The sequence below is a fragment of the Mastigoproctus giganteus genome, chromosome 6 (genome assembly GCF_048544385.1).
Source record: "Mastigoproctus giganteus isolate SK-2022 chromosome 6, ASM4854438v1, whole genome shotgun sequence".
In the NCBI taxonomy this organism is placed as follows: Eukaryota; Metazoa; Arthropoda; class Arachnida; order Uropygi; family Thelyphonidae; genus Mastigoproctus; species Mastigoproctus giganteus.
In genome coordinates, this window is record NC_143580.1 from 122,853,574 (window position 1) to 122,879,395 (window position 25,822).

At 38.1% G+C, this 25,822-nt stretch overlaps 1 protein-coding gene across 1 annotated transcript in view; it reads right to left on the reverse strand.

The window, feature by feature from the left end:
- The window catches only part of LOC150084552 (dicarboxylate carrier UCP2-like), a 196,877-nt gene that overhangs the window by 36,567 nt on the left and 134,488 nt on the right, over positions 1–25,822 (reverse strand). Inside the window, exons 3-5 of the mRNA XM_090376485.1 lie at positions 21,365–21,541; positions 7,080–7,281; positions 768–977 (exon numbers count right to left, since the gene is read on the reverse strand). Of these exons, the coding sequence (XP_090232611.1) occupies positions 768–977; positions 7,080–7,281; positions 21,365–21,490 (538 nt within the window). The 5' untranslated portion in view covers positions 21,491–21,541. The remainder of the gene's footprint in view (positions 1–767; positions 978–7,079; positions 7,282–21,364; positions 21,542–25,822) is intronic.

Here is a 25,822-nt window from a genome sequence, read left to right on the forward strand (position 1 = left end):
AAAAATTGTGATAATGGGCCCTATTTACAGGTTGAAATAATCTCAGTACCAGGGCCAGCTTTAGAGTAAGGCTAAGTAGGCACTGGCCTAGGGATGCCAAGGTTTAGGGGGCAGCAATGCTCCCTATACCTTGAAGTTTTTATGAAGAGTTTTATTTTAAATTTAGTGTTATTATTGTATATAATTTACTTTTTGTAAATAAATAAAATTTAAAATTAATCATTCTAAAAAATGAAAATCTTCACATCAGCAGGAGGGGATGGCATCAGCCAGTGTGGCCTAGGGGCACCATATAGCCTTGAGCCAGCACTGCTCAGTACCATGCAGTAAGCTCCAACTTCATACTCCATTTCTCTTGAAGTAGGAGCTATTTCAGAGATGAGTACCAGATCTGGACTGAAACAATGTATTGTTACTTTTCTTTAATGTTGTATTTAGTGGTTTTATTGATATAATGATTAAAGTTAATGAGTTAACCAATGTTATTTTCTGTAATATTTGAAAAAATAGTGTATATTTTATTTATTTTTTAATGTTTTATTTATTTCTATTAAAAATTGCAGAGAATAGTGTGCTGTCATGAACTAGTCTCTGTTAGGTACATACTCCTTATAAGCAGGTTTTAGCACAGATCACAGAATGAATCACTTCTACTAGATGATATTGCTACCCTGATGTGTATGATAAATGAGCTGCATATTAAAAATTTAGTGTAGTGACACCAATAGAAGTTATGTTAGATAGCAACTTTCAAATCAACCTCTTACCTTTCCAGAGTCCACGAATTCCCTCGTCAGCAGCAATAGTGCGATAAGCATGTATTGTTCCTTCATAACGTGTGGGTGCACCACTGATCTGAGCTTGCATCCGTATCTTTACTACGTCTGTTGGTTGAGCAAATATCACTGACAGTCCTCCTGTAGTCACTCCAGCCAGAATACGTATGCCGACATTACCTTGTGCTACACAATCCGAAACTGCAATATGGGGAAATAAAAATGTTATAATTATATGAAATTCAAAGCCATATACAAGAAACTATAATTCATAAAATAGAAAGTGTTACAGAAGTTTTGTTTTAATCTGACATAGCCAAGTATAATGTTTAAATTGTGGTTCAAGTTTGCGTGACCACTAAATATGATCAAGCAGCTGTGCAAAGTGGAGGAGGGGTATCATGTGCAGTTTATAGCATTTATTAAGATAGTCTTGTGGCACTGGGAGGTTCCTCCAATTCAGTGATGTAATTTGTGACACAATACAAACTTTGAAAGCAAGATAATGTGTATAATTGTGTGGTTTGTGTCATTTTGTGGGATTATGTTGGTCTGTTGGTTATCTGGCCGCTTAGCTGTGGGACCCTTGGAATACCCTTCCCCCCCATTGCCCATCCATAACCACATGAAGGTGGGATAGATAATAGGGTAAGATCTCTGATTGGATGAACTTCAGTTGTGGGGAAGGTGAAGAAAGCAGACAGTAAGAATACTTCCACCAGGCATTAGAAAATAAAGTGACAGAGAGGGCAACTTGCCTTACATGGGGGGGACAGTTAAGAGTAGAAAGTGTTTAGGGTGGTAGAGCCTACTGGGAGGAGGTTAAGAGGGGTGGGAAAAGAAGTGGGCATGGTCCTGGGGAAGTAAGGAAATTAAAGACTTAGAGCCAGAGTGCTTAAGTGGGGATACTGATTACCATCTATGCTTATTCTACACTGATCAGGTCAGATGAAACCAGTGTCAGCATCACATGCCATGCTGCTTAAGTAAAAGGAAACAGCATGGCATCAGCAAGGCACCGGGAGGCTTCAAACCTAGGTTGCCAACTAACTAGTCATAATTGGGAGGGGGGGAACCTGTTTACGATGAGAATCCAGTACAATACACCAGTCTGGTACACCTGTCATTCCTAATATCATTCATAATACTGACACATTTGTACTTGCTCATCATTTGCCTGTGACTCACTCCCTCTTGAACTCAGACCAAACATCACCTGAATAAACATGTAAAAACATAATGTAAAATTAAAATTTTTTCCCCTTTTAAATAAGACACAATAGTAATAATGGCAAATGATGCAAGAAAGCAAGCTTATATAGCATCAGCCAAAAAAAAAAAAAAAAAAAAAAAAAATACACAGTTCACCCATCCATATTCTCCAAGATTTTGTGTAGTTCTTCCATGAATTTATTCACACACCGCTGGCTGAAAGCAAACTTCTGCACATCTATCCTGCAACTATTCTTCCTCAACTTGAATTTATGCCCCCTCATGTGTAGTCTCAGCAGATGGAAGAATGCCATTAACACTGAGCCTGTGCAATCCATTTAGCATTAGCATTAGCATTAGTAGAGGCATTTGATGCAAGAAAGCAAGCTTATGCAGTATCAGCCAAAAAAAAAAAAAAACCCACTTCCACTTCACCCCTCTGTTCGTTCCAAATACCTGTCCAGCTGAGCCTTAAACTTATTTAGGCTATCAACCTCCACCACAAGGGATGGAAGTCTGTTCCACCAACCAACCACCTGCTGGCTAAAGGCAAATTTCCTCACGTCTATCCTACATCTGTCTTTCCTCAATTTGAATTTATGCCCTCTCAGGTGATTTTTCTGAGCTAGAGGAAGAATCCCATCAGCATTGAGCATGCTTAAACCATTCAAGGCTTTATCCACCTCTATCAGGTCACCTCGCTGGTGCCTAGTCTCCAGACACTGTAATTTGCAAAACTTAAGCCTTTCTTCGTAAGAGCACCCCTTTGTTCCATTCACTAATCTTGTTGCCCTTCTCTGTACTCGTTCCAGCAGCTCTACATCCTTCTTGAAATGAGGCCTCCAGACCTGTATACAGTATTCTAGGTGTGGCCTGACCATTGCCTTATACAATGGAATAATCACCTCCTTATCCCTGCTGGAAAAATTCCTGTATATCATTGACAATACTCCATGAGCTACTCTTGCAGCCCGTCTGCACTGCTCAGAGAACTTCATATCTACCTGCACAACCACCCCCAAGTCCCTTTCATTCTCTACCACTGTCAGTGTAGTACCACAGAGTTGATACGTTGTTCTGGGGTTGCTGTTTCCCATGTGTAGTACTTTACATTTGTCAATGTTAAACTTCATTTGCCACCTCTCAGCCCATCTGCTCAACCTTTCCAGATCCTGTTGCAGCAGCATAGTGTCAGTAGTGTCCTTGACAACCCTGCCAACCTTTGTATCATCTGCAAACTTGGACATTAAGCTTGATATACCATCATCAATATCATTTATAAATACAGAAAACAATAATGGACCCAACACTGAGCCCTGAGGGACTCCACTAATAACATTAGTCCACGATGAGCGGTGTCCATTGATTACCACTCTCTGTCTTCTCCCCCTCAACCACCCCTTTATCCATAGCAGCAATTTGCCTCCAATGTCACACTGCTCCAATTTGTGTAGCAGTCTTCCATGTGCAACAGTATCAAAAGCCTTTCTAAGATCCAAGTATATAATATCAAAGTTATTCCCTACATCCAGTTCCTTTGTGACTGCATCATAATATCCAATCAAGTTGGTCAGGCAAGACTTCCCCTTAACAAAACCATGCTGTGTCTGAGCTATAACTGAAGTCTTGTCTAAATGATCCTGCAGTGCTTCTTTAACCAGTGCCTCCATTAATTTTCCTGGAACAGAAGTTAAGCTCACAGGTCTATAATTACTTGTGTCAGCCTTTGATCCTCCTTTGTGAATTGGGGTCACATTTGCACATTTCCAGTCTATGGGTACCTCCCCTGAGTCCAAGGAAGCTCTCATAATTATGGCTAAGGGTTTGCTTACTTCCTTTGCTGCCTCCTTTAATATAACTGGATAGATCCCATCCACCCCAGGTGCCTTTCCTGTGTTTATCTTCAACAGTTTCTCCTCCACTTTACTCCCAGTTATTTCAAGATTTTGTAGCTTACTGCTAGAGTTGAATACACCTCTGGCATTCCCCTTGCTGAATAACTCCTCATGTGTGAATGTCGATGCAAAATATTCATTTAGTTTGTTAGCTACCTGAGCAGGATCATCAACAGTTGACCCATCAATATCAAGTGGACCAATCTGATTCATCCCCTTCCTTCTAGAGTTAACATAAGTAAAGAACTCTTTGCTGTTTTTCTTTGCATCCCTTGCCACGGATTTCTCGTAATCTGCCTTTGCCTGCCTAACCTCCTTTGTAACTTGGTTGCATATCAACTTGTATCCATCATAGGCTTCTGTGTCATGTGTTAATTTGTAAGTATCCCATGCATTTTTCTTCTCTGCCATATGCCTCATTAGTTCAACTGACATCCATTTTGGCCTAAACCTTGAGCAATATTTCTTAATTGGTATGTAAAGCCTAGTAGCTTCCAAGATAAGTTCTTTGAATGCTTCCCATTTTGAATTTGCTGTTGGTAACATCATGAGTTGGTCCCACTGTATAGAATTTAAATACTGTCTCAGTCCATCGTAGTCGCCTTTACGGAAGCAATAACCCTTCCCTTTACCCCTAATGGTAGTTACCTCCTTGAGCAAATCCCACCTCAGCACACTGATCACTGCCACCTATTCGTTTATCTGCAAATTCTTAATGCATGAAGAATCACTGCTGATAATCAAATCAAGAGTATTACTCCCTCTAGTTGCCTCCTCTAGTTTAAAGCTTTAAACATCTCGATCAGATCTGCCTGCAGGTGCCTAGTCATGAGATGCTGCAATTTGAAGAAATGGTGCCTACTACTTTCTAGGTAAAAGCATCCCTTTTGTTCACTTCACCAGTCTGGTTGCCCTTCTCTGCACCTGTTCTGTAAGGTCTGCATCTTTTCTAAAGTGAGGTTTCCAGACCTGTATACAGTATTCAAGATGTGGCCTAACCATGGCCTTATAAAAACGGATAATCATCTCCTTATTCCTGCTAGTGAAGCTTCTGTATATCATTGACAAAACCTTATGAGCTGTCCTGGCAGCATGTCTGCACTTCTCTGAGAATTTCATGTCTGACTGCACAGTTACCTCAAGGCCTTTTTCATTTTCCACTACCCTGATTGGGTGTAGTACCACACAATTGATAATAAGTTAATCTGGCATTATTGCTACCCCAGAGTACTGATAAATGTAAGGTAGTGCATTTGTCAATGTTAAACTTAAAGTACCAATTTTCTGTTTTCTTCCACTTAACCATCACTTTAACCATGGAAGTAACTTGCCCTTAATGTCACATTTCGCCAGTTTGTACAGCAGTCTTTTATTAGCATTGGCATTAATAGAGGCATACGATGCCAGAAAGAAAGCTTATGTAGCAATAGCCAAAAAAAAAAAAAAAAAAACTGTCCCATTTCACCCATCTGGTCATTCCAAATGTTTGTCTAGTTCAGCTTTAAATTTATTTAAACTATCAACTTCCACAACGACAGATGGAAGTTTGTCCCAACGATCAACTACCCGCTGGCTAAAGGCAAATTTCCGCACATCTATTCTACAACTGTGTTTCCTCAATTTGAATTTATACTCTGTCAGGTTCGTAATCTGAGCAAGAATCCCATCAGAATTGAGCCTGCTCTACCCCTTCCAGGCCTTATTCACCTCAACCTGATCACAGTACAGGTTCCTAGTTTCCAGATACCGCAATTTGCAGAACTTAAGCCTTTCTTGGTAAGAGAACCCCTTTGTTCCTCTCACCGATCTTGTAGCCCTTTTCTGTACTTGCTCAAGCAACTCTACATCCTTCCTAAAATTAGGCCTCCAGACCTGTATGCAGTACTCAAGGTGTGGCCTGACCATTGCCTTATACAAAGATATAATCACCTCCTTTTCCCTGCTAACAAAATTCCTATATATCTTTGATAATATCCCATGACCTGCTCTGGCAGCCTGTCTGCATTGTTCAGAAAACTTCATATCTGACTGCACAGTTACTCCCAGGTCTTTTTCATTTTCTACCACCTTAAGTGTAGTACCACGCGGTATGTTTCTCTGGGGTTACTTCTACCTATATGCTGTACTTTGCATTTGTCAATGTTAGTTGTCTGCCCATCTTCTCAACTTTTCTAGATCCTTAATGCCATTACTGTCATTAAGAACCCTGCCAACCCTAGTATCATCTGCAAACTTTGATATTAAGCATGATATACCTTCATCAATATCATTGATAAATATACAAAACAACAATGGGCCCAACACCGAACCGTGGGGGACTCCACTAATAACATTAGTCCACGAAGAGTGGCGTTCATTGATTACCACTCTCTGTCGTCTCCCAATCAACCACACTTTTATCCATTGTCGCAACTTGCCCTTAATACCATACTGCTCCAATTTGTACAGTAGTCTTCCTTGCATAACAGTATCCTGAAATCCAAGTATATGATATCAAAATTATTTTTTGCATCCAGTTCCTTTGTAGCCACATCATAGTATCCAATAAACTTTGTCAGACAAGACTTTCCCTTAAAAAACCCATGCTGTGTCTGAATTATTACTGCAGTCTTGTCTAGATGATCCTGCAGTGCTTCTTTAACCAGTGACTCCATTATTTTACCTGGAACAGAAGTACAGAACTAACAGGTCTGTAATTACTTGTCACCCTTTGATCCTCCTTTGTGAATTGGGGATACGTTTGCACATCTCCAGTCCATGGGGAACTCCCCTGAGTCCAAGAATGCTCTCATAATTATGGCTAAGGGTTTGCTTGCCTTCTTTAATATAACTGGATAGTTCTCATCCACCCCAGATGCCAAAACACTGGATATTACGATTGGAGAAAATGAATAGGCAATATGGATGATGCACAGAAATAAGATGCCTCTGGTTTGTGCATAAGTCATTGCTTTTTTGCTCCTCCCTTTTTAAAGTAAAATCGTATATTACTATTGATTTCCACACTGCCTACATTAACTAACTTATTATTTAGATTCAAACTCTTTAAATGAATCCTGATAAATTGTTTTTTTTTTTATCATTCATTCTTGTTTTGTTTTGTTATATATAAAATGATTCTTAATAAAAAGATTAGCACCAAAAGTGAAAAGCTCTTTCTTAAGAAGTTATGAACTATTTTCAAGACAATACTCACCAAAATGCTGGTAGTAATTCTTCACTGAGTCATACAAACCAATTCTGATGGATGCAAAACACATTTGCCTCTGCAGTCCTGCACAGAGGCCATTGTACAGACTTCTTGGACCTTCATTTTGAGCTATTGCAATGATTGTACCAAATACACCTTTATATCTTGTTTTTACGACACCAGAGTGATTACGCACCTCTCCTTGTATCTGTGTCAAAACAAGAACAAAATAAAATAATGATAAATTAAAAAATAAAAAAAAAAATGTAAAGGAAATTATCACTTAAAATATTAATCGAAGAATTATTCACTAATTCATTCACGAGTGAATTTACTAATTCATAAGTTCACTCGATCAAACAGTTAAACCAATAATCGGCTATGTTGCACTTCTTTCTCATTATAAACTTTAAAGTACTGCATTGGGAGGAAAAAACTGGTCAATAATTTCAGAAAGGCTGCGGACAAATGATATTCAGTGCAGTGTTTCAAGAGTATTCTATTCTCGTTTTCAAGCATATATATATATGTCATTCATATATTTTGACTTGGCGCATTATACGTTAACGCGCCATAAAATCCTAAAACAAACAAGTCATTCATATAAGGAATGGTCGAGTTTAAATCGCAATGGAAATTCCACGCACCAGAACCCCCATTTCAGAGGCTGTTACAGTCTGCTAGAATTTAGTTGGGCAGGATTCATTAAATGTTCTCTTCCCTCGGATTGTTAAACTGTGCCAGTTCAGAAAGGAGGTCATATTTGCAGCACGTGGATTTTGAAGTTTCAAAAAAAAAAGTAAGAATAGCAATACTGAATATGTGAACAGCATTTTAGTAGATGTAGTAGTAATTAGTTGAGGTAGGTAAAATGGCTTTGAAAATGAGATTGAATCATCTCATTGGTCATCTTTTTTTTTTTTTTTGGTTATTAGTGAAATTTGGAGAACTACAAGTGAAATTAAGTAATTCTTAATGAACTACTTAATTTCACTTGTAGAGTAATGGAAATGTCTGCAGAGTAATTTTATACTATACCAAACTCATTTTAAATACAGTGTTTTATACACAGTCTTTAAAATGACAAGCCTATATCCCTACCCCCAAGCAGTTAGAACTTCATTTAAAAATGCTGCACTTAGTTTTTTATTTATCTTTTACTTTATTTTTTCCTCTCCTTGCCTTTGAAGCATAGTTTTCTAGTTGATGCTTAAAATTTTGTGACATCACTTTCTGTATGTTAGAAACAACATTATAATTGTGAAAAATATTTCTGGCAATAGATTTAATATGAAGAGGTCATGTAAATAAATTTTAATACAGGAATTTTTAAAAATTAATTTGTCTCATTAGAACAAAATGCAAGCACACACCTATCTCGACTGTGAATGACTTTGGGAGAGCACTACCACTGTTCCTGATAGTGGTGTAGGACGAATAATGCACGACTGTTCAAAATAGGTGTGTGTGTGTGTGTGTGTGTGTGTGTGTGTGTGTACACACACACACACACACTGGTGTTCAAAGAAAGTGCATCACCTAGGAATTTCACATTTCTAACCATTTTTCATGATGGTATGTTACATTAATGACTGGCACCTCGGTGGGCAGGAGCGGCAGTGCGTAGCACACACTTCTTGATTAGGCCGGGGTTCGAGCCGTAACCACCAAATATAGAGGACGCGGAAAGGTCAGAGAATGATCACCGCATATCCTCGGAGCAATATGGCGTTAGTTGCTAATGCTCCTAAAAACCAAATAACAACAACATTAATGACTAGCATTTAAATGGAAAACAAAATGAAAAGTTCACGAGGTGCAAACTAATATTTAGTTGACATGGTTCACATGGCCCTGATGACAGCAGCACACTGTTGAAGCATTGACAAGATCAATTTCTGAAGATAACACTACACTACCCTACCCAACATGATTTTTACCTCCAGCAAATCAATGGTTGTTTCTGGTCAAGTTTTATGTATAGTATTTAAAATCAATCATAAAAATTTCCTATCACATCTCAGTTTTAAGATATAGAGAGATAACTGGATTCTGTACAAAGATATCATTACTGTTTGAAATACAATTTCTAAACTTATTAACTTTTGGTTGGTTTTGTTTATTGGGCTAAAAGTTAAGCAAAAAGTACATCACTACTGTTCTTGCAATATAGTATTTTGATTTTGATGCACTTTTCCAGACAAGTCAGTATTTTTATTAATTTTATTACACCATTCAACTGTTCTATATATATGATAAACTACTTTACAAGAATCCACCTTCTGTTCAAATTTACCAATTGGTTTTACTGTTTTTAGGTTAATACATTGTTAAAATGGAGAAGACAAAGCACGGAAGTTGTCAATCACCCAGACAACTTCTGCTATGTCTGTGGACACTTAATCCCAAAAACTCAGAGGAAGAAAATATGCAATGCCACAAAAGTTGCATATTCATTGTACTTCGGCTGCAAGATTGGTGACCAAGAAAAAAATTGGGCTCTACATATCTGTTGTATTACTTTTACAATGAACTTAAGGTGCTGACCAGGCTAGCCGGGTGGGTAAAGTACCTACCTGGCAACCCAAAGGTCGCGGGTTCAAATCCCGCCTTGGGCTTGGATCAAAGTACTGCAAAAACCTTGGGAGGGGCATTATGGCCACAGATGCCGATGCGCCAACAACTACCAAAAAAAAAAAAAAAAAACTTAAGCCTGTAGTTATATGGCAAGCTGAGAGCATTACTTTTTGCCGTCCCTATGGTGTGGCATGAGCCCAAGAATCATTTCAATGACTGTTATTTCTGCATGACAAAAATAAAAAGTATTTCCAAAAAGAGCAAGCACTGCATCAAATATCCAAATATCCCATTATCAATTAGGCCAGTGCCACGCAGTAAAGAACTACCAGTACCTGTGCCACCAGAATCTTGGTGTATTGGAAGTAGTGATGAAGGTACAGAAGAAATCGTTTTACCAGATGTCGCGGAACCATGTACTTCACATGATTTGAACTACGAGCCAGAAAAAGAAAAGGCCCCACACTACATTGAACAAGAAGAATTAAGCAACTTGATCAGAGACTTGGGCTTACCCAAAGAGAAGGCTGAATTACTCGGATCCAGACTACAACAGTGGAACTTACTCGCCAAAGGTACAAGCATTACAATATACCATAAGCAAAATGAAGAGTTTTCAAGATACTTTGCAATGGAAAACAACATGTGTCTGCAAAGACGTCGTTGGTCTTATGCACGAACTGAACATTGATCACAATACCTCTGAATGGCATTTGTTTATTGCTGTGTCAAAGCTAAATTTGAAAGCAGTATTGCTTCATAATGGAAATCCTTTACCCTCAATTCCTCTTGTTCATGCTGTTGGCCTGAAAGAAACTTACGATAATGTGTCCCAGATTCTTGCTGCTATACGTTACAATGACTATGGTTGGAATATTTGTGGTGATCTCAAAGTGATTGGACTGCTTGTTGGGTTATAAGGTGGTTTCACTAAATACTGTCATTTTCTGTGTTTGTGGGATAGTCTTGCAACAGCCAAACACTACATTGTACAACACTGGGACAAGAGAGATGAACATTTTCCCGGCAAAAGCAATGTAAAATATGTTCCATTGGTTGATCCACAAAAGGTTTTTCTTCCCTCTTTACATATCAATCTTGGACTGATTAAGAATTTCACTAAGGCACTGGATAAAGAAAGCAGAGGATTTGCATATTTACTGAAAATATTTCCAAATTTATCTCATGCAAAGCTGAAGGAAGGAATTTTCACAGGTCCTCAAATAAGAAAGCTCCTAAAAGATGAAAAATTTCAAAGAAACCTGAATGATGTTGAACTGGCTGCATGGAGATCTTTCAAGGCTGTGTGTGGATTCATTGGAAAGAGAAAATAAGAGAACTGTGAGCAACTGGTGTCAAACTTGCTGAAATGTTACAAGAACATGTGGTGCCGAATGTCATTGAAAATGCATTTCCTTCATTCTCATCTGGATTTCTTTCCTGAAAACTTAGCAGATGTCAGTGATGAATAAGGAGAGTGCTTCCACTAGGACGTATCTGCAATGGAAAAATGATACCAAGGTTGCTGGGACTCTACCATGATGGGAGATTACTGTTGGTTCCTTAAACAGGAAAGCAGTCGGGAGTATGAATGGAAATCACTTAATGGGAAACATGTCTAAGTAACATATATTGTGTGTAATAATTGCAACCATGTATGCTGATATTCTATAAAAACAAGGTATTTAAAAAATGCGTATATCTTTTGATGTAGACGTGACAGAAGTAAAAGATTGATATTTTCGTAATCAGGACATTTAATTTTGTTCAGAATAACCAACTTTCATTCCAGAGGTATGAATAAAAAAAATTGTCAGGTAGTGTAATCAACTGATAGTTTGTGGTTCCAAACATGAATTATGGCTTCTTGAAGTTCACGAAGGGCCTTTGGTTTCTTACTGGCAACTGCAGATTCCACACGATGCCAACAGTTCTCTATAGGGTTCAGGTCCAGGCTGTTTCCTGGCCAGCTAAGAGTTGTAATGGACTGCTCTTCCAACCATTTTTTCACCTGTAACAAATGTAAACACATTACTGTTGAACTTCTAATGCAGAAATGAAGCTAAAGTAACTACAGAAGTGCCTACTTGCACTTTTTGCCCGATGACAAGGAGCAGAGTCATCCTGAAAGATGCAGTTAATTGCCAGGTTGAAATGGTCTCTAATTGTTGGCAGCAATTTGCCTTCCAATATAGTCACATATCCATTAGCATTTACGGAACCTTTTATAAACTGCAGGTGATATGAAATGCACCTCCTTATCATTTGGCTGGTAGGGAATTTCACTGTAGACCCATACAATCTGGATGGTATTCTTCACTATGTTTGTCTCCCACCAGAGTCATGTAGGTTGAATTTCTTCTCATCCGAGAAAATAACTGACTTCCACTGCTCTGGGGTCCATTTGACATGCTCCTTACACCAAATTAATTGGGCCTTTTTCATTTTTTGTGTGAGGAGGGGCTTCTTCTTAGGACGACAAGTCCATTTTTGAAGAGGCATCTTCTGACTGTTGTTGCACTTGCTACCACTCCTGTATGTTCCTTCTATTCTCTCTTCAGCTCAGACGAAGAAGCTTTACAGTTTTTAAGACAAAAGCGCTTCAAAATGAGGTCCTGTTTTGGCGTAGAGACTTGTTTGCATCTGGTTACTTTTTTCCTATCGGCAGAACCAATATTCTTGAGTTTGGAAAGAAATCTACTCATTGTCGACTGATTACAAGACACTCTAAAAGCAATATGACAGGAAGAACATCCTTCCTCACATAAAGCAACAATAGCACTCTTTCTTCGTGGTGTCAACTGCATGTAACTCTCCATCCTGACAATCAAGGAATGACCGCAACTTTTGCAGTGCTTATATAGCTGATGCAATATTACGTCAACACCTACGTGTGTCAAACTTATCTGATGCAATCTATAAGAAATATTGCCATATACTTACGTTATTCGGACGACAATTTTAATTTTAACGGGTGATGCACTTTCTTTGAACACCAGTGTATACGCCTGCTTTCTTACACCATATACCACTACTAATGCTAATCTATCTCCAAAGGCCTTTCACGAATCCAAGAATGCTTTCATAATTATGGCTAAAGGTTTGCTTACTTCCTTCACTGCCTCAATTAATATAATTGGACAGATCCCATCCACCCCAGGTGCCTCTCTTAATTTAACGTCAGCAATTTCTGTTGCATTCCTCTAAGTTATTTGCAAAATCATTTAGCCCTCTGGTATAGTTTGAACTTCTGCTCCTAATATTCATATACATCTACTCCTCCTAAAGAATTTCTCATGTGTGAATGTACATGCAGAATAATTATTCAGCTTGTCAGCAACCTGAGCAGAGTCATCAATGTAAAGTGGACCAATTTGATTCATCCTCTTCCTTCCAGTTTTTCTTTGTATCCTTTGCCAAAGATTTCTCATAACATCTATTTGCTTGCCTTAACCTCCTTTGTGACTTAATTGTAGTCTAGTTTATATATTCCACAGGCTTCTGTGTTGCCCGATTTTTTTTTTTTTTTTTTTGTATGCATCCCATGCAGTTTTCTTCTCTGCCACGAGTCTCATTAGTTCATCTGCCATCCATTTAAGTCTATACTTTGAAGAGTATTTCTTAGTTGGTGTTTTTTTTTTTTTTTTATGTGAACCCCAAACACGGGAGGTATTAGAACCTATAGTACTTAGGATCATGCTTGGGTTGGAGGTTGAGAAGACGAAAGAAGATTTGTTGACATTGGACTTGAACTTCTGTAGATTGTAATTTTCAGGAAATACGTATGAAGGAAGGTTGTTCCAGAAAACGGCTGTTGAAACGGCAGGTGTGAAAAGCTTGGTAGTTTCTATGATTAATTCCTAGAATTAATTCCCATTTAGAATTTGTTGTTAGTGTCGCTTTATAGATTGCATCATCAGTTGGTATTGCTTTAGAATATATTTATAGAATTTAAAAACTGCCTGAGACTGTTGTAGTCGCCTTTTGTGAAAGGAAAAAACCCTTCCCTTTACCATTGATGACAGTTATATCTTTAAGAAAATGCCATATCAATAATCTCTTGTATAGCATATTTGGTAGGATTGCTGTCCTCCCCACACCGGATATAATAGACTTGAGTTAGTCTTGTCGATATTGCAAGGAATTTTTATGGGCGTTTTTCTTAACGTGGCTGAGTTAGTCTGTCTCTGGCATGGGTAGCATAGTTTTTTTCTCTCAGAAACTAGGGGTTTTCATCCAGAAAACAGAAAATCGACCACAAAAGAACATGCACAATTTACAGACATTATATACAGAGAAATATGGCCTTAAAAAAAAACCTACTACTACTATCCACAATAATACACTGTGATCACTGCCACCTAATGGTTCTTTTATATGCAGATTCTTAATGCATGCATAATCACTGCTGGTAATCAGATTAAGAGTTTTACTCCTTGTTTCCTAGTGCCTATAGCAACAAATCTACCATGGGAGAGGCACTTGTGTTCTGCAATGCCTACCATTATACGATACGATGGTACTCAGTTGGGCCACTTGGCATATCGTTCTTGGGCTGCCTGGGAAAACTCCTTAATTTACCCTAAATGACGACGACCTCAGTGTTGAATCCAAAGTGTTTGCACTGGGGTGGGGGAAGAATGTCAACTTTAGGGGTATACATGTAGTATATGTTTATATTTTGTATTATTATTTAATATTTACAAGATATGTATATGTTAGAAACAAATCTGTATATCTTTATTTATGCATAATATTCATATACAAGTAAACCCCCGCTATTCGCGGTATCTGTATGCGCGGTCGCTGATTTAATATAAAATGAAACCTGAAAAAATGTGAATTTTAAAGTGCCGTGAACATTTTCCGCCATAAAAAAAACATGGGCGTTGCTAAAATTATCTTTCCCTGTCAAAACAGTGCTCAGTGGGTGGGGGAAGAGGGGTGACAAAATTGCGAGCGTGGATGTTTCTCGCTAATCCTTGTTCAGTATGTGTTATGCGCTTGTCATGGAAGATTTCGTCGTTTGTTTTTAATTTATATGCTTATAAATTGAATAAATTTATAAATTGATATGCTTACAAAAGTGATAAATCTACCGTTTTGCAGTGTAAAACAGACTTTTTCGAGTGTGTTAACGGAAGAAAGTGACTTTATTGTGGACAAGTTCTTTCTAACCCGTACAAAAATATGGCTATGAATAACAAGGGAAATGTGAAAAGATCAAAGGTGATGACATTAGCGAATAAAATTGAGTTATTAGACAAAATTTCTAATGGTGAAAGTGTCTCCTCAGTGGCAAAACATTATAAAATCAATGAGTCAACAGTACGATCAATCAAGAAGTCTGAAGAAAAAATCCGCCGTAGTGTCCGTAAAAACGCGCTAATTGCTTCAAAAATTTGCTCTGTAACTCGTGATGTTAAATTAGAAAAAAATGGAAAAGGCTTTAAATCTGTGGATAGAAGACCGAACTCAAAATAAAATTCCGTTAAGTTCACTCATCATTCGTGAAAAGGCAAAATTCCTTTATCAACACTTTAGCGAAACTGGTGATAACACTGGCGGGATAAGTTTTTTAGCTGGCAAAGATGCTGGTTTGAAAGATTTGTTTGAAATTTCTAATAAATATTACATTTAATATTAAATTGTTTCTTATTTTCATTTCGATGCCATATGCTTGCATTTCACTATGTACTGTCTATGTACATAGTCATATTATGAAGGTACATATAATACATAGACAAAATTTTAGACTGGTTTTTCTTATATATTTCATACTTTGGAACGGAACCCCTTTATTACTATGGGAGCCATAACTCAGTGTTTTTTTTTTTTTTTTAATGAAAACCCCAAACACGAAAGGTATCAAAACCTATAGTACTTAGTACCGTGCATGGGTTGAAGGAGAAGTATAGGGGAAGGGGGATGCCGGAAACTTTGCTCTAGAGACTAAACATGGGTATTCGCGGCATTTCTCGGGAACGTAAACCCTGCGAATAGCGGGGGGGGGGGGGTTACTATATATATATATATTTATTTATGCATAATATTCATATATATGGTTTAAAAAATCAAATTATGCATATTTATATTTATGCATATTTATGAATGTTATATAAGAGAATATGAGAAAACAAAATAGGAAACAAAAGGAAATATTTATTATTCAACATCTAAACAGTAATAGACAATTCACAAAAACCACATTACAGACAATAATCACAGTTTAATGATATGAAAATCACCGATTAAAATTTACAAAAAAAATAAATAATATATATATATATATATATATATATATATATATATATATATATATATATGTACAAATTATAATAAAAAATGCAAGTACTGTTCTGTATTGTAAAAATCTTATTCTTCCTTTTTCTTTGCATGTGTATCAATCTCTTCATTTATTAATTTTTCTGATAACTCATTAATTCGGGCTTTCTAAGCTTATCTTAGAGGGCCCCCGATATTTTGATGCAATATTACAGTACAGATGCATATATAATAAAAAGATTATAAAATGTATTGTCTTGTTTGCGGTATACAAAGGAAGAATTAGCCACAAGTAGACTCTTGCTATGAAAAAAACAAAGGGAATGTGAAAACCATAAAGTGAAAGTGCTGGCGATTGAATTAGTGGCTGCAGTAGAGTACTCTCTGCCCAGACATTTAGCCCTTTCCCCGAAAACCGCGGGACACTTTGTAATTACAGTAGCATTTGTCACGAACCAGTTCAGCGAATCTATTCGCATCCTGTGATATACAAAGAATTAGAAGACGAAATGCACAAGGCATAATTCCTTATGGGTTTTGATAATTAACTATATAATATCAGTATAGATACACCATAGTTTACCCATAAATTTGAACTATGTATGTAGTGTAAAAGGAATCGTTTTAATTGTATCTCATATTGTGGGTGCCTTCACAATGGGATAGCTGGTATTGCACCATTTCAAATAACTAACGTTTCTCTGGCAGAGGACTACTGTTATTTATTTTCAGAGGATGCTACTACCCAGACGATCGTTTCGAAGCTAGTGGGCTTCATCATCGGTGGGCGGGCTGGTACCCTGGTAATGCAACATGCCATCACAGTTGCAAAGTTATTTCCACAATATGAGAGATGCCAAATGGTGTTGGTGTGCCTGCCCACTGATGATGAAGCCCACTAGCTTCGAAACGATCGTCTGGGTGGTGGTATCCTCTGAAAATAAATAACAGTAGTCTTCTCTACCAGAGAAGTGTTATTTATTTGAAGTAGTGCAATACAAGCTATCTCATTGTGAAGGCACCCACAATATGAGATACAATTAAAACGATGCCTTTTACACTACATACGTAGTTCAAATTTATGGGTAAACTATGGTGTATCTACACCAATATTATATAGCAGGGGTGGCCAACGAGTCGATCGCGGATTTAATTTCGGTCGATCACGACGAATTTTAAATATAGTCATCCTCGATTTCTGCACCTTGTGCAATGAAATTTTTGATATGGTAGATCGCATCACAAATTAAGTTGGCCACTCCTGACAAAGAATTAGTCTCAAGTAGACCGTTTATGTGAAATACTATCAAGAGATGGTTTGTGTGAAGATAAAGGTAACCTGAAAACCATAAAACGAAAATGCGGACACTTGAAATAGTGGCTTTTAGTTACAATTTGTGCAGCCAAAAAGTGTTTATTTAATTATTTTGAAAATTTTGTGTCTTTTGAATTGTAGTGTTTTATTTTCGCCGTGTTAACACCCCTAGTTGATGTCATTTTTGGTGTTGTAAACATTTGTTTATTTGACATAAATCTATTGAATTCGTGTTTTATAATCACATTGTGATAATATGGTCCCCTAAATAGAGCAGTAAGAAGAAAAATTTAATTAAAAATAAACAAAAAATGTGGCGAAAATTTCAGCATTCAAGGTCTTTGAACAAATATTAAAATAAAAATTACTATTTTTCACCTGGGGGGGACTTTATTCTCACCGCCGGTTACCCCCCCCCCCTTCCGCTGGATTCAACACTACACAAACTGCTTTCTTTCTGCCTCCATCTGATGTTTTAAGGTTCCGTCCTAGGGCAGCGTTTCTCTTGAGAAAGAATATGGGCTCGCATTGAAACTAGTCCAGTAGGAAAACCACTATGTCATTTCGGGTTTGAATTTTTGCCTCTGTTTTACGAGGAAATTTGTCCGACTGGACAATTCTCGAAAGTCATCCTCTTTTAATCTGGCCATTTTTTGAGATCTAGCATTTTGTTAATTTTGGTGGGGTTGGGGGTGAGAACCGTTATCCTCTGAACAATTGCTTCACCAAGCTATGGAATTAAATGTGTATAACATTAAATTTTTTTTAACGTAAAATTTAGTCCGTATTTAACGTCTATAGCCTAGTATAAATAACCTAATTGTTTATTGTTCTTGTCGCGTGTTACATACAGCCTTTTGCTTGGATGTACACACCCACCGGAGATTTTCTATGTAAAATTAGGCTATCGTCGACCTACTTTTTGAGAAAACAAAACACATTTGCTCCCTACACATTTTAACCTTATTGTGCAATTTAAATTCAACCAACTGAGTAACCTAAGATTTAGTAAGTTGATTCATACGCTACTCATCTGCTGTATTTAGGGATCTCTCCAGTGCGTTCCACGGTCAAAATTATACTTTTTTTCATAACCGAATGCATCTGCGCAGTTCCGGTGGAGATTTAATTCCATAACCTGAGTGCGTCCGCTTCCCCATTGTAGCTGAATTAACCCACATGCACGATTTCTCTTTTGATATAAAAGTATTGTTTATTTGAAAACGAGAGTTCTTCACCCTTAAAACGAATTACTTTGATATTCTAATACGTCAAAGTCCATTACGATTTTCTGCTGAAACAAGTAAGTGCTCCTTCAAGTACAGCAAGATAGTGCAACTTGTGAAAGATGCACTAATTAACAAAAAAAAAGAAAAGAAAAAAAAAAAAGTGCTAAATAGTGTGGGTATGAAACTTTCTCACTTAAAAATGAATAACTCTAAAATGTATTGGTAAATGGTTTTCTGCATTGTAATCGGTATATGTGGGATTTTTGTTTAAACAGTAAAAATTGCTGTAGTTATAAATTGAACCATCAGAGGACTAAGCGTATATTTACTCCAATAAAAAAATGCTTTACATTCATTGTAAAAGGAATCACCGTGGGATCTGAGAATTCGAGTGTCTGCTTGTCGTTGTCTCATTTTTCGCTGTCAAGGTAAAAAGCTCGAAGCTGTTGACATGCAGCATAATTGAAAGTCTGTAAGACAGAGGAGAGACTATGTAAGATGCTGGTCAATATCTAACCTGACTGCCCTTTTTTTCAGTGGAATATAGAGGCTTGGAGAATCTCACAAAATTCAAATCGACCAAAATGAAATGCGCCCTATCATGGAATATTGTTCCCACATTTGGCGTTGTACCTCCTCTTCCTCCCCCAATCAGAAAGGGTTTGATGTCATCACTCCAAATATGGGAACAGTATTCAGTGGTATGGCAGATTTGAGAGTTTTACAGAGTGAGTAGTTATAAAGAAGAAAAGTAGCGCCTAAAGGAATTTTTTGATGCAGAAGGAGCAGTATTTCTCTCTCCTTCACCCCCCCTCCCCCAGCAGAGAGAGATTAGAAGAGTTTACTGAGATTAGAAGGAGATTACTGATAGAATAAGTGTTCTCTGGAAATCTGAGTGTCATCAAAGATGAGAATAGGAGCAGTAAACATTTTTTTTTCCCAGAAATGAGAGAGAGAGAGAGAGAGAATTTAGTTTTAGAAGGGTTGAAGTTAAAGAAGTTTTCTTTGAATTACCTGGCGATTGGCATTTAAGAAATTGGTTGTGGATATATGCGAAAAATTAAAGCTGTTAGTTTACTGAAAGGTTTCTCAAACGGAGGTGGATGTTGTGTGCTGTCATCGGCAAAACTATGGATGAGATTTAGTGACTAGAAGATCATTAATATAAAAGAGCAGGATAAACAATTGAACGTTGTCGAACAACAGCATTAATGAAGATGATTAGAAGTTTACCACACCCGCAATGAGTGGTCTTCGAAGAGAAAACTGGATACCCAATTGCAAAATAAAAAGGAAAAAAAAGCAGTTGGCAGGACATAACATGGGAGTTTGATTAGAAGGCTTTTACGAAACACTCAAAAAAGCCTTAGAAATGTCAAGAGCAACTGCTTGAATTTCACCAAATTTTTCCATCTAATGTTCAAAGATGAGTAAGATGAGCCTATATATCCACTGGATCGATACTGACGGAAGCTATATTGGCGCTCATTGATCAGATGAAAGGTTTCGAAATAGAGTTGGCGGTTTTTAGATTTCTCCATTATTTTGAAAAGAATACGGTTAAGTGCAAGCAATGACGTGATAATTGGAAGGGAGAGATTTTTCAACCCCTGCTTGTAGGAACTAGCTTGATATGAGCAAGTTTCCAAGCAGAAGAAAAACGCCAGTGAAATGGTAAAAAGACGGCGCAACAGGACTGCATGCTTTGAGAACAAGTTCAGGAATGCCATTAGGACTTTGAGCTTTTTTGGCATTAAGATTGTTCCTAATTCTAACATCTCTCTCTCTCTCTCTCTCTCTCTCTCTCTCTCTCTCTCTCTCTCTCTCTCTCGTCACAATACTATAGGCGGCTTTGATTGAAGTGTGCTAGGTATGTAAGGAGGTGATTTAACAAGGCCGTCGATACAAAAGTTAGAAAAAAGTAAGGTTGCTAGTAAGCTGATCTTTAGCTGAGATGCAGTAGAACTATCAGGTTGTATCAGAAGTACGAGTTAGATGGGAAGAAGTCGCTGCCCGTAGTCTTGACAAGAGAACAGATTGTTCGATTACCATTTGTATAAGAAGCACGTTTTGTATTCTTAATCTGTTCAAAACCGAGTTTGGATCGATTAATAACTGTTGTTACAATTTTTTTGAACTTTAGTGTAGGCAGAAGGTGGAGTTGGAGATTTGGACACAAGCCAATTGCGATATGCTACAAAACACAAATGGCCATCTTGAACATCCTTAATACATTTTCAGGAAAACCAAGGTAAAAGGACAACATTTTAAGGTGGAACGCGGAATAAAGGATTTCATCCCTACAAGAATAATATCACTGACATGATCTAAGCGAATAATAGGATTGGATGATTTAAAACGATAATCTAACCAAGGAAAAGAGGAATAGAAATCACGCAGATTATCCTATTTCACATTCTGAGAACTAGAAAACTGAAGCCAGCTGGAATTGTGAACATTAAAATCGCCAAAAAAAAAAGTTGCCTATCTGTTAGAAAAAGTTAGACTGGAGAAAATAGAGTTAAAGAAGGAAGCTAGAGTTCCTAAACTGGTTTATTAATAGTGATTACTTGATTAATATAGAGTTGGGAGAACGATAAAGGCAACAGATAATTTTAAGCTCGAGGCGATTCCAAATTAGGAATTCTCTGGCAAGGAATATGAGCTAACATATGCACAAGTACCACTTTTAAAGGGGAAATAATTAGGACAACTGAGATGAGTAGCGACTGAAACAACTGATTATGGAAAAATAGGACCACGTATATTTGTGAAATGAATTAAGTTTATAATGAGTAAGTTTATAATTAAATTTGTGCTATGGAAGTGATATCTCTTGTCTGCATGCGCGTGCACACAGTATATTTAAAAACAAGTTACTTTACCTGAAGCCGCACTTTGGCTACATCTAAGGGAAATGTAATAACATCAGCTATGCAGGCTGCACTTCCAGCGCAGAACAGTTTTGCAGCTAGAGGTGGTTCTTTAGGTGATGCAGCAAATACAACCATGGTTCTTGCTTCTATTATGACAAAAATCTTACTGGAGATGCCTTCAATTATCTGGAAATATATAATGCATTTTTTTTTTTTTTTCGTTTCATAATAACACTCATCATAATCATCTGTAATGGTAAAGTTGGCTGCTCCTTAAATGGAAAAGAAATATCAGTAGGTTGGGAATATTTCCGGAAAATGTCTCTTTTATGGGAAGTTTTTTTTTTGTGGTTGGGGGAATTTCAGTTTGCTTTGCGCGTTTTCCACATACTGATATACCGAATTTATCGACATGGAATTTGTAAATATTCATGCGGTATTTGCAAACTCCATTGCTATCTTTAGCACAGAGTATAAATAAATAACTTTTATTCATTTATTTGGCCATATTTAAATTTGAGTCCCCTTTAATGTGTGTGTATATACACCGATGAGCCAAAACATTATGACCACCTACCTAATACGATGTTGGTCCTCCAAGTACAGCCAAAACAGCTCGTACCCGGCGAGGCATGGACGCTACAAGATTTCTAAATGTGTCTTGTGGTATCAACACGTAACCAGTAGATCCTTTAACAACTGCAAGGTCCGTGGTTGAGACGCAGCAGATTGGAGTTGCTGTTCCACCACAAACCACAGATACTCGATGGGATTGATGTCTGGGTAATTTGGAGGCCAGGGCAATACCTGGAAGTATTCTTCATTTTCCGCGAATCAGTCTCGAACAATCCGGGTGGTGGTGTGTAATGGCGCATTATCCTGCTGAAAGACGACACCGCCATGGGGGAAGACCGTTGCCATTAAAGTGTGTACCTGGTCAGCAATCATGTTTAGGTATGTATGTATGGGCGGCTCCTAGAACATAAGTTCATCTCCGCCGCGTTGCTCTGTTCAGTTTTTACAGACTCTGTCAAGGTAAGGCCATGTATGTACTGTAATAAAAAAAAAAAAAAAAAAAAATCATCCCGCACGGGGTGATAAGGGAAAAAAAATCCAAATGTTTGTGAGCTTTAGTGTAGTGCTATGTTTTGGCCTTTTGACTACCTGGAGGACCACTTCCCGGTACTCGTCCCTAGCCACAGGAGGGCAAGGCCTTCCTGACACTCTGCTCGCCCTCCTCCCAGAGGAAAGAAGAATTTCCTCAGGAGGATATGAAATCGATCGAAGGAGGAAGGGAGAGAGAAAGAGAGGGGGACAAGGACTTCTATGGCCCAGAGAAGGCCCAATCCAGGAGAGATGCAAGAGTGGAAAAAAAAAAAAAAAAAAAAAAAATTGAGAGTGAGTGAATAGGCTACCCTGGGCTGAGGAGCCCCGGTCCAGAGCAGATCGCGATAAAATATATAAATAATAAAATAAATAAATATATATAATAATAAAAAAAAACTTGAAAAAAAAAATTATAGTTGTTGTAGAATAGTGTTTTAGGTGCTGGTGTCAGGGGATTGTCTCAGAATAACCTGACTTCCTGGTCTAATTGTTGGCTGTTGCCATAAGTTGTTTCCTTCTATTGAAGACTTCCCTTGCGAAAGTCTGGACTGCTGTCAATTTCAATGGTGTTTTAATCATTTGGGCACCTGCCCTGCAACCCAAAGGTCGCGGGTTCGATTCCCGCCTCGGGCTTGGATCAAAGTACTGCAAAAACCTTGGGATGTGCAATATGGCCACAGAAGCCGATGCGCCAACAACTACCAAATCAAAATCAATCATTTGGTCGACTACATTCGGAGAAAAATCTGCTATAGTTCTGGCAAATTGCTGCCTTAAGTCTCTGTAGAGTTCACAATGGAAGAGTAGAGAAAGCACCTAGGGGTAGCCCCTACCGAAGCGGTGTCCCATTTGATTTGCCAGAGATTAAGTAGCTCATTATAGCAGCGAGCTTTTTTTTTTTTTTTTTTTTAATGTCAACTTCTAAGTTTATTTGTATATCTAGAATATAGCTGGGATGCGCTTTTTCAACCAGTAGCACAGGCCTTTGAAGATTAGGAATAGATCCAGGGGGAAGAGTTCCTGCTATCACTTGCATCACTGTTGTGGAGGCAGTTCTACAGAAATGATGTGTTGCTAAGATGATGTTCTGGTGTATTAATTAGAGTTTGTCCCTGATCTTGCTGTGGACTTGCCCTATGGAACCACGTTCGAGCAGCGAAGGTGGTGATTGGAAGGAAGATTGTGTTGTAATATAATAAGAGAGTTCTTTTGGAGAGCCACCAATCATTCTTTGATATTCTCATTATTGCTGCTGAGAATTTTGATTTCGCCGTTTAGTTGCACAGTATGGGGTAAGAAGAATAGCTTATGATCTACTATTATTCCTAAGACCCTTGTTTGGGTGACTATGGGGAGTTGCGCCCTTTCTATCTTAACTTGGGGGGGGGGGTGTTCATGTTAGTAAAACCTTTCAATTTTCTTGGTGCCGCCTAGGCCGCAGCCCATATGCGCCGAAGCTAAAATTTTGGACTATAAACTTTCTAAATTTAGTTTTCTAGCAAAGCAAAACTTCAACAAAACAAGTTAAATTATTAAACTCCTTAACATGAATCCTGCGATCGCCACTCAGCCTCTCACTACTTGGGCAGAAAATATCACCAATAGTGGTGACACACCACCCAAGCAGCTCGAGTTACCGTGCCTTCCTCGAGGAGGCGGGCTTTACTACCCAGGGTCCCTTAACAGCCGCTCACGCCTTTGAAAAACCTTATTTAGGAACTCCATAAACAGGAGAAACCAATTCTTATTTTAAAAAATTTATTGTATGGTATCCTGCAGTCAGGTATCCCTCTCTAACTCACTTCTAAGGTCCAATTAGATATGACATTGAAACATGATGTGAGGACCAGTCTCCATATTTCCACAAAAACATTGTCCAGAAGGAACCAGGTTGAATTCACTAAGCCTGGACATCAGGTCATGCCAGTGAGCAGGAAACAACCCTACAGACCAAACTGAAGCCAAGGCCTCGCCTTTAAATCCACTATACCAATAGAGGGCAGAAATACATAAGTTTGTCTACCCTTCTCCAAAGTCTCCCACCTCCGCTGCCACACTTTCTTTATTTCTTCATCCATTCTATTGACTTCAGCAATAAACTGCAGCCGGTCCGGGGCCGCCCCATCCACTGGGCACGACCTGATATCCAAATTCTCCTTGGAGACACCTCCTACATCAATATTTCAAAATTTAACGGATCACCAAAAGATCCGCCGGTAGCTTTCCCTGATATAACCTGTATTGCCTCGTTAGACACCGTTCTACACACTCGGGTCAAACCCAGAAGAGAGAACCTCTGGGTAGATAACAAATGCTTTTTTATTAAAGAATTTTGGGCTCTTTCACACCAAGCTCCGGAACTATACGTCACAATGGGAACAAAGATACAATCATAAAGCAGCCTCAGGGCATGCCCTTTCAAGCCCCAATGGACTCTTTCCACTCTCCAGCTTAGCGTAAAGGGTTTTTATTTTTTGTTTCAGAAACTTAGCATGTTTCAAAAAGGTTAGTCTCTCCTCCAAGTAAAGACCCAAGTACTTAACTCTCTTAACACACCTCAGAGAGTGCCTTCATGCCGAACAACAGGGAGCCTAGTATCTCAACCTTCCCTTTAAAATCATAGTGACCGTTTTATCCATAGACATCTGAAGTTTGTGGACCGAAGCCCACTTTAACCATTTCTCAAGTGAGTCACTAGCTTTCTTCTCTAAATCACTTCTGGAGTGTCCATAGACTAAAAATACAGTATCATCCGCATACGCTATGATATTAGTGTCACCCACATCACTGAAGAAATTTATGTACTGTGGACCATACATAGGGTAAAAGTATGGATCCCTGGGGACAACCTTGTTCCACATTATAAACAACCTCCTCCAATTTAGATCTTATATGAAAAGTAATCTCAAAAGATGTTATAAAGGTTTCTGGGACAGCAGGCGGCTCTACCCCTCGGAGGATACTCTCCCACCACAGGATGTCGAACGCGCCTTTAAAGTCCACGAACAGACCAAGACATACCACCCCTCATAATTTTCTACTAAATCCGTAACTTTGCAAATTGCATCCTCGGTGGACTTTCCCTTCTTAAATCCATATTGCAAGTCTGATACTAATCCCAAATTCTCATATCTTTTCATTAATCTAAATACTAACAATCTTGTCTAAAATCGGCAATAAAATAATAGGACGGTATGATGTCGATCTATCCGTGGGCTTCTCCCGTAATTTTAAGATTACCCTTAGGACAGCCTTCGGCTAAGGTAAAGAAAGCCCACATGAGAAGCATGCAAAAGTTCTATAAAATTTACAGGTAAAAGTACTTTGCCGTAACAGCATTTGTATTGTTGCTCGCTCGGT